At 41.6% G+C, this 15,979-nt stretch overlaps 1 protein-coding gene across 5 annotated transcripts in view; it reads right to left on the bottom strand.

Annotated features, from left to right (window-relative positions):
- arhgef1a (Rho guanine nucleotide exchange factor (GEF) 1a) overlaps positions 1 to 15,496 on the bottom strand; it is a 41,388-nt gene extending 25,892 nt beyond the window's left edge. For 4 of the 5 annotated variants that reach the window (XM_031278637.2, XM_031278640.2, XM_031278639.2 and 1 more), the window contains exons 1-5: positions 15,272 to 15,496; positions 7,488 to 7,650; positions 7,265 to 7,332; positions 4,620 to 4,680; positions 4,179 to 4,311 (exon numbers count right to left, since the gene is read on the bottom strand). In XM_031278637.2, coding sequence (XP_031134497.1) covers positions 4,179 to 4,311; positions 4,620 to 4,680; positions 7,265 to 7,332; positions 7,488 to 7,650; positions 15,272 to 15,334 — 488 coding nt within the window. In that variant the 5' untranslated portion in view covers positions 15,335 to 15,496. The remainder of the gene's footprint in view (positions 1 to 4,178; positions 4,312 to 4,619; positions 4,681 to 7,264; positions 7,333 to 7,487; positions 7,651 to 15,271) is intronic. The other variant, XM_031278638.2, reaches the window with a different exon arrangement.
- Between the last annotated feature and the right edge of the window lie 483 nt (positions 15,497 to 15,979).

The raw sequence follows: 15,979 nt of genomic DNA, 5'->3' as shown, positions 1-15,979 counted from the left end.
ATTTCATTGTTAAAGTCACTGCTCACACTGCACACATACTGAGAGAAGTCTACAGACTGACTTTGTATCGGAACATTCTTCTGGAGGCTGACACTTGGTTGTCATTTTATTTTTATTTAACCTTTATTTAACCAGGTAGGCCGTTGCGAACAGGTTCTCATTTGCAACGGTGACCTGGCCAAGAAAAGCATAAGCGTGCAAGACAACATACAGTTTCACATTCAATACAATACAAGAATACAGAATACAATAGGCTACATAAAGTGAGGATTAAGTAGGCATCACAAAGCCGGCGCAAAGTGAGGTGTAAGTAAGTTGATGGATATGCAAAAGTGATATGGTAAAAACACAATATACGTGAATAGACATATCTATCTATGTCTACCTCATGTCTATATAAATGCTGAAATATAGTGACGAGTCAATATACAGTTAGTGCAAATAGTGGTCTAGGAAGTGATGTAGATCAGTAATAACACAATAAACATGAATAGACAGTCTATATAAATGCTAAATGTAGTAAAGAGTCAATATACAGTTAGTGTAAATAGTGGTCTAGGTATAGATCAGTAATAACACAATATGCATGAATAGACAGTCTATATAAATGCTGAGATGTAGTAGAGTCAATGTACAGTGCAGATTGTGGTCTAGATAGTGATGTAGATCAGTAGATGTACAGAAATTGTGTGACAACAAAGGTGGGAAGAATAACAGTTGAGCATACCAGGGCAGATGAATAGTGCAAAAGAGCGTAAACAGATATGATAGCAATGCAGGTGAAGATGTGCATCTGTGCAACTATGCAGAGATGACAAGGGTGTGCAAAACAGTGGATGAAAGATGGGGAACAGTTAGCACGTACAGTGATCGGACAGGAGCTTAGACAGACGTACTTTGAAGGCAGTTAGTGGGATAAGGGTTTTGAGTTTCAGGTTTTTTTGTAGATTCCAATCATTTGCAGCTGAGAACTGGGAGGAGTGGCGGCCAAAGGAAGGGTGTGCTTTTGGGGTGACCAAGGAGATGTAACTGCTTGAGCATGTGTGGGTAAAGCTATTGTGACCAGTGAGCTTAGGTACAGCGGGGCTTTGCCTAGCAAGGACTTGTAAATTAATTGGTACCAGTGAGTTAAGCGTTGAGTGTGTAACGAGGGCCAGCCAACTAAAGCATAGAGGTTGCAGTGGTGGGTGTTTATAAGGGGCTCTGGTCACAAAACGTATGGCACTATGGTAGACAACATCCAGTTTTTTCAGGAGAGAGTTTGAGGTAGTTCTGTAAATGACATAACTGAAATGGAGAATTGGTAAAATTGTCATTTTCACTTAAGCGAGTTAGGCAGCATTAGTGAATGAGGTCCCTTTGCGGAATAGGAAACCGATCCTAGACTTAACTTTAGATTGAAGGTGGTTTATGTGTTGCTGGAAGGAGAGGGAACTATCTAACCAGACACCTAAGTATTTGTACACCGCCACATTTTCTAATTCCAACCCATCGAGCGTGGTAATGCTTGGTTTTGCCAGAGTTTAGTAGTAATTGGAGGTTTCAGAAGGAGTGCTGAATGGCATTGAAGCTCTCCTGGAGGTTTGATAGCACAGTATCCAATGAGGGGCCGGATGTGTACAGGATGGTGTCGTCTGCATAGAGGTGGTTTTGAGAGTTTCCAACAGCAAGAGCCACATCATTGATAAGAAAAAGAAAAGAGTCAGCCCGAGAATCAAACCTTTTGGCACCCCCATAGTGACATCCATAGGTCCAGACAACAGGCCCTCAGATTTAACCCTATCAGAAAAATAGTTATTGAACGACGTGAGGCAGTCATGAGAGAACCCAAGGTTGTTGAGTCTGTCGATAAGAATACGATGGTTAACAGAGTCAAAGGCCTTGGACAGATCAATGTAGATGGCTGCACAGTAATGCTTTTTGTCAATGGCTGCTGTGATGTCGTTTATGACCTTGAGGGTGGCTGTGGTACAGCCATGACCAGCACGGAAGCCAGATTGCGTAGCGGAAAGGACACAATGGGATTCACAATGGTTGGTAATCTGTTTATTGACCAAGCTTTCGAAGACTTTCGAAAGACAGGGTAAGATGGATATGGGTTTATAGCAGTTTGGGTCAAGGGTGTCTCCCCCTTTGAAGAGAGGGATGACTGCGGCGGATTTCCAATCTCCAGGAATTTCTCAAGATGCGAGAGACAGGTTAAACAGGTTGGTAATGGGGGAAGCAATAATATTTGCAGATAATTTTTGGAAGTTGGGATCCAGGTTGTCTAACCCAGCTATTTGTATGGGTCCAGATTTTGCAACTCTCAACGCATCAGCTGTCAGGATTGGGTTTGAAGGAGAAGCGTGGTGGGGGGTGTGGACGTGTAGCTGCGGGGGTTGTAGAGCAATTTGCTGGGGGGCCGGCCCCCAGCATTATAACAGCCTGTGGAATTGTTGGTGTGTATTCAGTGACCGCATGGTTCATTTCCCATATATTATATAACTAAAATAGAAGTATTGTAAACTAAGTAAAGCGCTGTAATGTGAACATATAGTGCCATAGAAGGATACAATCCGAGCAGCAATTGCTGGTTGAATTTAGCCGCTACAGAGCTCCGGGATGCTGGCTACCAGCGGCAGTTGTTTAGCCGCACAGAGGTGACTGTGAGCCGGCTACAGGCTTTCAGGGGCCATGGTAGTGGAGTTCATGTTTTGTTTTGTTTCATGATCAAAAAACCTCAACCCCTCTGCCTTTTCATAAATCACACCCTGCTGATATGGACCTGTGTGTCTGCAATAAAGTTGAATAAAGCCAAAAAATAAAGTCAAAGTAGCTGTTGAGGAATGGGTTAATTTCCTATGAATTCTCCACAATAAAAGCCCCCCGTTATTTTTGTTATTCAAAAGCTCTTAATATGGAGTGGCGAAATCAGGAAATGTTGGGTCTTCATCAGCAGCAACTTGATTCCTATAAGCAAAAATGAAACGTAAAATAAAGCAGATATGATCTAGCTGTAATCGCAGACTTTTTTTTCTGTGAGACATTGCAACAAGTAACCTAATGATAAATGCAACTGCAGCTGACAGCAGCGCTGCTATCACAGTATCCTAATATTTTTTTCATTGATAATATGCCAAGTTTATTTCACCTCCACTATTAATTAGAATGTCCATTTGTTTGACTCAATTTACAGATAAACCACTGTTGGTTGCTGCAGGCTGTTATCGCTCAATCCACAGAGCTTGCATGTTGTTCGTGATTGTTTATATGGACATTAATATTCCAGGCATGAGGCTGCTGTACGTCAAATTTTGCAAAATAAGGCTATAGGCTTCCCTATACAGGAAACTCTTGAGATCTCCGTCGGATCAGCTGCAGTTCATGTGTTTAGCCGCCAAAGTTTAAAAATGTAGGAAACAAAACAAGTATATTTAGGAAAATGATCGTTTTGAATTAAAACACTCTCAAGAGCATGCATTTGCTGGGTGCTTGTACTTGTTTTTTCCCAGGAAGCGAACTCCGCTCCCCGGCTTCAATGCGCTGTGTTTTATGATCCACCCCGACCTGCTCCTACACTGCCAACAGCATTCTCATACAGCAGCAGTCAGAGTGGTGCATAAAGCAATAATAACATGGAGTGGTAACATAGTTACAGTAGCCTATGTGTATGCATGGTACATGTGAACAGCCTGCTCAGATAGCGCACGGCACATGCCGAAATTTGTTACCCTATGATTAATTTTCCTCAGTGTTGGCTTTTAACCATTGTGTTGTCTCATAACATAAGTTGTCTCTGTTTTAGCTACAGAGTGAGGCATCTCACTTCTGTACCATCTTTGTTGGGAGTCGCACATGCACAGTAAGTACTGCTAGCTTGTCAGTTGCAGAGTATGAGGGAGTGCCACGCTAGCAGCTAGGCGAGCATTATAACGTTTCACAAAGTGACGCACGTTCATCACAGAAGTAAAGGCTGGACTACAATAGAGCTGTTTGGAGCAGTTTGTGAACAGTGTTTTCTGTTGGAGAAGTCCCTTTGGGGTGGTCTTTGGGATTTTTCACTTTGTAAACCTATAACGTGCACAAAAAGATATATAACACAATAAAGGAAAAGGGAAAAGCCAAAAGGCATAATATGAGCACTTTAAGAAATGCACATTTTATTGTAGCTGCTGGCTAATGAAAATGAGGCTCACCCTGTAATGTTGTTTGTGGAGACACTCTTGGACAGGGATAGGCTGGAGCGACCACGGCGAGATCCCAGCAGGGACTGTCGGAAGCTGTCCGAAGGGTAGATGGCTGAACTTGGACGCTCGCGCATTCCTGGAGCTATGGAATGAAATAAGTTGTAGGTAGAGGAGGTAGAACAACACGAGGGAGAACAACAAGGTATAGAGATGTAGAACGAAGAAGAAGAATATAATGACAGCCATAACAGCATGTTTAGGAGGAAGATAAAGCAAACAGGAGTAGGAGGGGAAAATGAGTTTGATGATAAAGAACAGAACAACATGCAGTTTTTTAAGGAAAATGAGAATAACAAGCAGAGAGGGAGAAAGAACAGAAAAAATAGGAATTGCAAAAGGAGAATTACTTGAGGTAGGAAGAGACTGAAAGTTTGTGTTTGTGGCTCTTACTTTTTGTGCGCAGTGTAACATTCTGCAAGGAGTTATTCCGCATTGGGGCAGTCTTCTGCTGCTGTGTTAATCAAGGACACAAATCAGTATGTAGCATGTACAGAAGCATTTTGTTTTTAAAAAACCTTGCATCTTAAGCCATGCATTGATTTATTCATTCAATAAAGTTGTTTTCTATATTTTCCATAGTAACAACAATCAGTTTTTGTCTTTTGTTGTATCACCTTATAGCACCTTAAATACTGTGTGTTAAGTTACAACAGTGTTTTTTTTTATTTTGTCCATACATGTCATCCATCATCATAGCCCCCTGATCTGCTGGAAGATTCAAAGTGTATTGCTAAGAGTAGAACAGTTGAATAGCAATATGTGTGTTCGGTCAATAGCAGATAAGGTGTTTTTGCTAATGCTACCACCTTCTAAGCCCTCAGAAGAATAGAAGTTCAGTCGGAACACCCTCACTCTCGCACTACAGGCCCAGCGGTAATCCCTCTGCTCTGAGTTGTTGTAAATGTGTTTTAGAAATGTGATGGGGTATCGAAACTATCTCTGCACCCAGCTCCATATTCCATACTGTATGGGGGCTCTGTAAAATAATGTAATATCGTAAAGAAGTGGAGCAGTCACAGAATCCAAAAACCAACACCACTGCTCACACCACAAACACAACCCAATGGGCCAATGCTACAAAGGAACCATATACAAATGTACAATATTTACAAACCCCTAATCCTGCAAGACAGGGAGAGAAGAAACCCTCGGTTACCGTAGCAAAACCAACAATAGCCATGTTAGCTCATGTAAGCTCTAATACTTTGGTACATCTGCATATAATATTTAAAATTACTTAACTGTTTGTCACTGACCGTTGCCTAACGTCAACACGTCCACCTGCCTTTAAACGGTGTGCCGGTGGACACAACCGGCACAGGTCGGTGTAGTGAGCAGCCAGTACCGCCAGGGGATCAGTTTATGCCGTTGTCAAAGTGGCATATGCCATCAGCCATCGGCAAATGCCGCTGTAGTAAGCGGCAAATACCGCCAGGGCATCAGCATATATGTACCACAGTGGCTGGCCATCAGCCACTTTTCGATCTCGGCGTCACTCATGTATAGAAATGACATATTGCACAGCAAAGGTGACACAGAGTAATAAATGAATAAATATGCATAGTGCAGAATATTGTCCAGTGATGGCTCATATTGCATGTATCAGCTAGTAGTGCTACATTATAATGTTGTATTAAAGGTGCCGTAGGTAGGATTGTGAAGATCCAGGACTTAGCCAAAAAAATTTGAACATCGACAACTTCTCAGTCCCTCCCCCCTTTCCGCTAAAGCCCAAAACGGTCTCCTAAGCCCCTTCCCCCACAAGGGAGAATGAATGCGTGTGCATGAGCAGTGATTGATACGCAGTTAGACACCCCCCCTGGCCCTGATTGGTGCGTCTGAACAGGGAGCGGTGGATTTTTGCAAATCGCACTACAGGCTGTAGGTGGTGCCAGAGGAGCCAGATTTTTTATTAATTATCTGCTTCATGTTGTTCTACTCGAACATAGGGACAGTTTCAGCAATTATGACAGAAAGTTAGTTTTATAAGTCTTACCTACCTTTATAGAGTCTGACTGCTGCTGGAATGAAGGACATGCCGTAGCGCTCACTGAGGGTGCAGCAGTGCGCTACTGAAGGAGCTGCTGAGGGAACTCACAGTCTCGTGTAGGGGGTGAGAGGTGTCACCGCACTCAGTTATTTAATGTATTGGACATTGGTTACTGGCAGCCCAGAACACATGTCTGAACATGTTCTCCCTTTCTCGCACCGCATTGGCCTAATGTAGGTCTGAATGAAAGACTCAACATAACCTTTTACGCCACGCTGACACAGTTAAAAGCTGTTTGCTTTCCCCTTTGCCACACACCTGAACCTGTTGTTTACCTATATGCTTTTCCGGTGCCAATGCTCCACCCAGTGATCAAACACAAATCTGCATATACCGTACATTCATGTCACCAACGTGCTATATAAATGTCACATTATGGCTCCAACAGCAGGCATGCTCTACATGAAATATGATAAATGAAATAAGGGTTGGCGTTAAAATACACCCTCTGTTTTGTGTAATCTTTGTGTGACTACTTGCTATTCATATTCTTCCTCTCTCATGGTTTATAGTCTTTATTTGATATACTGTAAAAGGTCTGTGTGTTTTATATTTACACTTTTTCATAATTTGTGTCAGACTGTAGGATATCAGTTTGAGGCTGTCAGATTGTGTGATGAATGTGTGGTAAATTTAATTGAATTTTTTTTATGTAAGAGCATCTATGCCACTCTGATTTAACCACCATCATTTTGGTTGTGTGTGTGGTCACATTGGGAGAATTTGGTCCTAACTGTGTGACTCTGTCAGGATTTTGCCAAAGCTCCAAAGGGTTCTTTGGGGGAAGTGTCTCACAGTGCAACCCAGGACCATCGTGATAAATGACCAAAGATTTCAATGTTTTTTCCATGATTAGACAGCCCAAAAGGCACAAAAGGGCCTTTGGAAGGAATGAATAACAGAACCGAGAGGAAACCCTTGATATGTTAATACCTTCTGTCAATAATTAGAGGTGTGATGATTTGTGGTGTAGCCTGTTTCTTACCCTCTGTTTCATTTTGGCACAGTTTGGCAAAGTGTCTCGACAGCGGTTATGGATAGTGACATTGCATGCTGGAAAAAAAAAAAGACATAGAGAACACGGACATGTTATTCTGTATCTTCTTTTTGGAGCAACTTCCTATCCCGAGAAGCCAAGTGCATCACCAAATAAGCTGGTACAAACCCATGTACTAGTCTGTAAAATGTGCAGTAACTATGTTACTTACTAGGGCAGCTGAGCGCCTCCTTGGCAGTAATACTCTTGTTGCATGCTGAACAGAGTGTAGTTCCTGACACTGTCAATGAGGTGAAGAGGTGACCATTGCTGTAACGTGCCTCCCTCTCCCTTGCCACCTTCTCTCGCTCCCTCATGTGCTCTCTCTCTTTATTCTGGAAAAGAAACAGACAAAATGGAGGGTTTAAGAACAAAACAGGACGTCACACAAATGACCCGTTTCATAGACCCCCCCCCCCCCCCCCCTCCACACCACCCTGCGGAGAATCACCAGATCACTTTTTTTGGTGTGAACGGCCCTTAAAGGAGAAATCCGGCGCAAAATGAACCTAGGGGTTAATAACACATGATTACCGAGTCGACCGTTCGAGGCGTCATCTTAGGAAAACAGTCATGACCAGTCGAACGACGAACGCCGTGTAGCTCAAGCACGGCGTTCGTCGTTCGACTGGTCGTGACTGTTTTCCCAAGATGGCGCCCGCCTCTATACGCAAACGGTACTATCTTTTTAATAAACTGTCTGTATACTTACAAAGTTCTCAATGCTTTGGTTTATATGTTCATTATGCTACCGTGGAAGTGTGGTGGTATTTTGAGCCTTGTTAGTGGTATAGAAATAGCGATTTCTAGCGCTAGTCGTCGATGCCCCGACGACTAGCTTTATAAGCTAATTAGCGGTTTGGGCTAAAACTGGTCACATTCAATTAGCATGAAAACAAATCCCAGAGAACGGTCGACTGGGTACCATGTGTTATTAACCCCTAGGTTCATTTTGCGCCGGATTTCTCCTTTAAGTCCAAGAGTTTGATTCATGACCGCCAAAGTTGTTGTTTTTTCTGTTGCAAAAAGGGGTAAAATTGTGAAGACAGGTTTAGTTTTCTAACTAACTAATTAGTTAGCGTTGATCATCCTGGTCATTTTATATGCAGAAGTTGAACTGTTATGGATTCAGGCGCCACTGAGCAACCATTATAGCAATGAATGGGGCTCCGCCTCCAAGGCTGTATTCAAGTCTGACTATACACCCATGCTCTCACCAAGTTAGATGGATGGACATCGCCGTTGGAGATGAGCCATTTTTTTACTCCTAGTCCTGAAAGTAAGACCAAAAATGTTTTTTTTTTCTGCCAGGTTCATTTCCTATTTTGAGATGCTTAATGACTCCAGATCCTGGTTCTCTCTGACATAACCAAGACATTCCTGATAACATATGATATTGTATCTCTGCTTTCTGTCAAACTTACTACCAAGGTCTTCTCCAATGATCTGGATTTTAATTAAATAAATTAGCATATTTATAGCATATCTATGTATGTAGGTTGTACATTTTATTCTACACTTGTATATACATGTACATTCTTTTCCATTCCTTTAAGTATATTTTTCAGTAGTTGTTCTGGCATTTTTGTCCATGGTAACTTGCTGCTTGTAACAGGCTAATTTCCCAATTTGGGATTAATAAAGTCCTTTCTATCTATCTATCTATCTATCTATCTATCTGTCTATCTGTCTATCTGTCTGTCTGTCTGTCTGTCTGTCCTACATCCAGAAATGGGCTGAAAGGAGTAACCCAGATTGAATCCTAAGGGGCAGCATAGCACCCTGGGTAATGTAAGTTTAGCCTTCCTGACCGACATAATATAGACTGGGTAAACCCAGCCCGATCTGCCGCCGATTTGATTTCGTCTTAAAAGATTGAGCTTGGTCTGGTGATAGCCAGACCACACATAATACTGTCAATGGTACACATAATGTACTGACACGACAGGAATAAAACACATAAATAAATGCACACTCATACACATTTTGTATGTAATCGCAGCAATATGACATAAAAAAGGCTGTTGGCAAATTTAAAACTGGAACTGCCTTCATTTTGTAATTTATTTTTGTGCTATATAAGCTTAAAGGTATAATATGCAACGGCATTCTCTTTTCTTTCTGGGCGGTAAGAAAGAGCCTTTGTGCCCCACGTGGGTGTGTAACCCTCAGCCAATAACAGCGTGCAGAGTGTGCAATGTGTGTGTGTGTGTGTGTGTGTGTGTGTGTGTGTGTGTGTGTGTGGTAATTAATAATTTATGGTCACTACAGTAAAGAAACAACAACAATATATCAATATAATCAACCGGTTGAAAAAATAGATGTAAGGAAAAAAAAATACATGAAGTAGAGGAGTGAATGAGAAGGCACAGTAAACTGTGATGTTATCTGTTGTGTGCTGGTTGTCTATCAGCCTGTGACATGCACTCACATATCTCGCTGCTTCTACAGACACTATTTTCTCCAAGTAGATGTTCAGTTTTTGTCTAGTCAGATAGTGAGTCAAAATCTGTGAGTTTATATTTCATTTTCGTAAAGAACTGTGTTCTAATATCTTTATATGTGCTAGATAGTAGCAAGAAGTATTGCTCTGTCTCCACCTGTCTCTGTGGACAGAGCTGACACAGCCTGCCTTCTCTAGGCAGCCAGGTCTGTCTCTGTGGGCCAGTCTCTATGGTCAGGCTGTGATCACTGAGTCTGTATGTAGTTAATGTCTTCTCTAGGAAGCCAAGTGTGCCTGTGTCGGCCAGTCTCTATGGCCACTCTGTGATCACTAAGTCTGTACGTAGGTAATGTCTTTCTCAGCTTCTGATACGTCACAGTGCTTAGATAATTTGCCACTGTGCCTCTGTTTAGAGCCAAACAGCATTGAAGTTTGTTTAGAGTTTTTGTGATAGATGTCCAATAGTCAATGTTCTTTTGCTTTTCTTTAGCTATGATATGGTTGGGCCAGATTGTGTGAGGGCTGTCCTTTTAGAGGTGGGGGGCCTCATGATCAGCAGGCTGAGGTGACTCTTCTCTATGTTCTCCTCTTGGCAATGGAGGGCTTTGTAGTAGTAGGAGTCAGGGTCACTTTTTTGTGCTTTTCTGCTTTTAATTGACAGGACAGTTAGGTGAGAAAGGGGAGAGAGAAGGGGAAGACATGCAGGAAATTGTCACAGGTTGGACTCGAACACTGGACCTCTGCGTCGAGGCATAAGCCTCTCAGTATATGTGCGCCTGCTCTACCCACTGAGCCAACCCAGCCACAGGTTCACTGGATTTTAGGTGTTTGTAGAATTTGATTGCTCTTGTTTGTATCCCTATTAAAATGGGAAATTTGCCTAGTTCAGCTCTGCATCCTTTGTTGGGGATGTTCCTGCGGACTCTAAGAATGCTCTTGCAAATCTCATTGTGTAGAGTTTCGATTGGGTGTTTGTCCCAATTTTTAAAGTCTTGATTTACAAGAGGACCCCATACTTTACTGCCATACAGTTACAGGTTTGATTAAAGATTGTAATATTTCAAGCCAGATTCTAATGGTTGAAGATTTTTTTTTTAACCGGTTATGAAACAGTCTCTATTTAATACTGATGCCTCTGTATCAAAGGGCAGCTCATCCAGCTGTGTACAGGGTGTTTGGGCAAACTTTTATAATGATTTTACAGAATTCCAATTGTAATTTTTTAGGGGAAGTTTTATCCCAGTTTTTAAATTCTGGTTTTGAAATTGGGCCCCAGACTTCACTTCCATAAAGCATTATTGGTGTTATCAAAAAATTGTAGGATTTTTAACAAAATTCTTGTGGGGAATTTTTTTTCCCAATTTGCATTTGATTGCATACAAAGCTCTTCGAGCTTTATTACAGAGAGCATTTATGGCCAGGTTGAAATTGCGTGATGCACTAAATTCAACCCCTACGTAATGATATGAATCCTTTTGTTCTAGCCTGGTGTTGCCCAGAGTGAAGTTGTAACTCTGGCTATTTCCCTGAGATCTGGCTGTCCTCTGAAATACCGTAACACTGTTCTTTTTCAGATTGACTGTCAGTGCCCATTTCTGACTGTACTGCTCTAGGATGGACAGGCTCTGTTGTTAACCCTCTGCTGTTGGGGACAACAGAACTAGATCATCAGCATAGAGCAGGAACTTGATGTTTGTATCATGAAGTGTGAGACCTGGGGCTGCAGATTGTTCCCACATGGCTGCTAGTTCATTGATGTAAATGTTAAACAGTGCTGGACTCAAACTGCAGCCTGTCTCACTCCATGCCCCTGTTTAAAGAATTCTGTTCTTTTGGAGCCAATTTTATTGCACATTTATTTTCCATGTACAGTGATTTAATAATGTCATAAACTTTACCCCCTACACTGCTTTTAATAAGTTTATAAAGAAGCCCTTTGTGCCATGTTGAATTAAATGCTTTTTTAAAGTCTATGAAACATGTAAATATTTTCCCATTTTTAATTTTGGTGTAGTTTTAAATAAGGGTGTGTAGACTGTAAATGTGGTCTGAAGTACAATATTTCGGTAAAAAGCCAAATTTGATTTTTACTTAAAACATTGTGCTTGAAAGGAAGGACAGTATTCGGGCATTAATAATACTGCAAAAAAACTTCCCAAGACTATTGTTCTCACAAATGCCTGGGTAATTATTAGGGTCCAATCTGTCACCATTTTTGAAAATAGGGGTGATGAGTCCATGATTCCAGATCTCAGGGAAATATCCAGACTCCAGAACAAGGTTGAACAGCTTGTGGAGAGCTGCCAGCAGTGTAGGGCTACTGTGTTTTATTAATAATAATAATAATAATAATAATAATAATAACTTTATTTGTATAGCACTTTTTAAAAATAATTGCTTACAAGTGCTTTAAAAGAGGAAACAAAAGCACATGCAAATTGATACACATACCCATACAACACATTCTCACTCTCATCGCGTAAAACACAGACGCTTGGTCAGGTGCCTTTGGTGTTGTTATTGACACTAAAGTCTCCTTTAGCGTCATATCCAAATGTGCTTTATCTAAGCGCGCTGGGTTGGGACTATTGGTGTCACTTTTGACACAGTTAGGTTTAGGAAAAGATCGTGGGTGGGCTTATAAAAGGTACGTTTACATGACACACGGGACAAGAACGGGACAGTTGGGTTTAGGAAAAGGAGAACCGGACAGTTGGGTTTAGATAAGGAAGAATGGGACAGTTGGGTTTAAGAAAAGAAGAACGGGACAGTTGGGTTAAGGAAAAGAAGAACGGGACAGTTGGGTTTAGGAAAAGGAGAACCGGACAGTTGGGTTTAGGTAAGGAAGAATGGGACAGTTGAGTTTAAGAAAAGAAGAACGGGACAGTTGGGTTAAGGAAAAGAAGAACGGGACAATTCGGTTTAGGAAAAGAAGAATGGGACAGTTGGGTTTAGGAAAAGGAGAACCGGACAGTTGGGTTTAGGTAAGGAAGAATGGGACAGTTGGGTTTAAGAAAAGAAGAACGGGACAGTTGGGTTTAGGAAAAGAAGAAAGCGACAGCGAACCCTGGTCTGTGTTGTTTGATCCATCCACCACCCCAACCAACCTCCCTACGCGGAATTTCGGCCTTAAATACTACTCTCTACCGTTGTCTCTGTTAATACTACGTCATCTTCATCTCCCCGGTGTGTTCTACACACACACTGAAGGGTGCTTTTCGCGTCGTATCTGACGCTGACAGCCACTGCCCAAGGGTCCGTATTTTACAAGTTTGAAGTGAGACCGTTGACCAATATGTACACATCATTGAATAGTGAAAAAAGTAAGATGGGACAGCTTTAAAGGACAGAAAAAAAACTACTCAATAAACAAAATAAGTTTACAGGTGATAGGAAAAATAAATAAATGAAAATGGCATCACATAAAAGCAAGTCTATAAAATGGGTTTTAAGAAGTGATTTAAAAGAAGTCAGTGATTCAGCGAGCCTTATCTCCTCGGGCAGGCCGTTCCAAAGCCGAGGCGTCCTGACGGAGACGATCACCTCTGGTTTTTAACCTCAACTTTGGAATGGTCCTGCCCGAGGATCTAAGACTGCCAACAGGCTCGTACAAGGGGCTGGATCCAGACAAGCTCTAAAAGTAATCAGTAAAATCCTTAAATCAATTCTGAAACAGGAAGGGGGAGCCAGAGAAGTGAAGCTAGGATTGGAGTGATGTGTGAAGCCCGGCTGCTGAGTTCAGGACCAGCTGGAGGCGGGAGAGGGGGTTGTAGTTGATGCCGGTTAGAAGAGAGTTGCAGTAATCAAGACTGGAGAAAATGAGGGCATGGACTACCTTTTCAAAGTTGGGCTGTGACAATATGTTTTTTTTATTTTGTTATATATTGTATGGAGGAAACAGGACTGAACAAGTGAAGTCTGAATCAAAAATGACACCTAAGTTTCTTGAAGATGCTGTCGACTCCACAAATCTTTCCAGCCTCGAGAGCCTGTAGTTGGCTCTGTAATTCGTTTAGTGTTATTTGTATGTAGAGGGTTTTGGTAGTCTTTGATCTTTTCTTCTAACTGTTATAGCACTATATTTACAGTAATATTCTTATACAAAAGTTCAAAGAGATTTTTTTCAGATCAAACCATTTTGTATTGGTAATTTATCTTTAGTTTGTTTTTGATTGATTTAAATCTACTGAACAGTTACGGTTCACTTCAATGTGAAAACCAACTGTACCAAAGTACGGAGTGGACTGCTATTAAATGTGACTTTAAGGCTATATATACACTATAAGGAGTTTTTCAGCGGTTATGAAACTCATAACCTCTCAATTTAATACAGATGCCTCTATGTGAGAGGGCAGCGCAGCCAGCTGTGTACGGACTCAGATCTGTTCTCACTGCCGCATTCAACCTGCAATCAGAGCGCCAGCGGGAGGCAGATAGCTTGGCCCCAGACACCAGCGGCTTTTTCTCCAGCCAGGAGCAAAAATGTCTGATGCCGGTGTTTACCAAGCAGCAACCTATGGTGCAAAAACATTTAGCCAATGCGGAAGTGTCAAAAACTGCAGCATGTGACGTCACAAAGACTACATCCATATTTTCTACAGTCTGTCGTGTCTACAAACGCCAACCGACAAAGTAACCTATTACACCTTTAAATTCAAGAGGTCCTCCCTGTCAAGCTTTGGCAACCTGTAGTGAGGGTCGGGACACAGGCAGTATGATAAGAGCCATCTCGCAGTGAGATATATACATTGAATTGATCATTCTTATTGCCTATATTGTGTATAGGCACCTTAAAGCAGAAGCTTATTACAGTCAGCTCCTGGGACTTCCATAAGTAGAGCGCAGTAGGAACAGTTTAATAGTGGAATTTGTCTTTTTATATATTTATTAAGCTTAGAGGAAAAGTATGTAATGGACAAATATATTATTACAGCTACAGTTCAGGACTGGTACAGTAAGACTGGTGCCTTAGGAAATTTAATGTTTATTTTTACACATTGAGGCCTACAACCTTCTCAAAGAAAGCAGTAATATCACACACACCCACTGCCATTTCTATGGCAACAGTTGCTATAGTCTAATATCCAGTGAGCTAGCACACAGTGTACAAGCAAACATACATAGACACCACCACCTACATTCACAAATACATGAAGGCCTATTCTATCTAAATGAGAAATGGTGTGCCAATGCAGCTATATCAGGGCCCATGTCCTGGGAGGCCTGTGCTGTGTTGTAATGAGTAGGCCTTGTATCCAAAAGAGGAAATGTTTCATGGCTGAGAGTGCAAGAACAGGCAATGACACAGTGATAGAGACAGAGGAGGGAAATGACAAAAACAGAGACAGGAAAAGAAAAACGCACACAACTTAGTAGTAAAGATTACTTATCTGATCTTGTGCCTGTCCTACTAAACGCAGTGTGGTTGGCAGAAACTGAAGTCTGTCGGATGCCATTGCATGATGTAAATTTATTTAATGTTACACTCAATACTGAACATAATGTCAACTCACCCGCTGGTTGATCTCCCTCATCCTCTCTTGCCGCAGCTTCGACAGATTGGTAACTCTGGACATTGTGACAGTCAGAAAATAAAATATCCAAAATTAATGTTTGTACGCTTCTCTGTGGATCCCTCAGATACCTACCAAAGAGAAACAACTAAAAATCTTTCCTCACTGGCTAACTGCAATGTGCTTCTGCTTCTAGTGAAGTGGCTGTTCCTGTGAGAAATCTGACTTCTGAATCATCACCGCCCACACACACACACACAAGCACGCACGCACATACACACACACACACACACATACACACGCAAGCACGCACACACACACACACACGCGCGCACACAGTGTTCAGCTGTCTCTGAATGCCTGGTATAGATCATTTGCTTTTAGCTACAGTCTAATATGAAACCATTTATAATAATAATATTAATAAAATAATAATGCTCCCATTTTAAAGCAGCTCTTCTAGTAATGATAAAGAAATGTTTTGGTTTTAGGACTGTCTCCTTTTGGAGTTTTCTTTTCTTTTTTAAACCTTTATTTATCCAGGTAAGTCGATTGAGAATAATTTCTCATTTGCAACGACAACCTGTCACATTCACACAGTAACACATTCATACCTGGAAACTGCCCAGTACAACCACAGTCTGATCTGCTGCCACTGAGCAGCTCCACTGGAGCGGTTGGGGTTAAGGGCCTTGCTCAAGGGCACCT

This window comes from Sander lucioperca, chromosome 16 (assembly GCF_008315115.2).
Source record: "Sander lucioperca isolate FBNREF2018 chromosome 16, SLUC_FBN_1.2, whole genome shotgun sequence".
NCBI lineage: Eukaryota > Metazoa > Chordata > Actinopteri > Perciformes > Percidae > Sander > Sander lucioperca.
The sequence above is the reverse complement of the archived record's forward strand: the minus strand, read 5'-3'. Positions and strand labels throughout refer to the sequence as shown.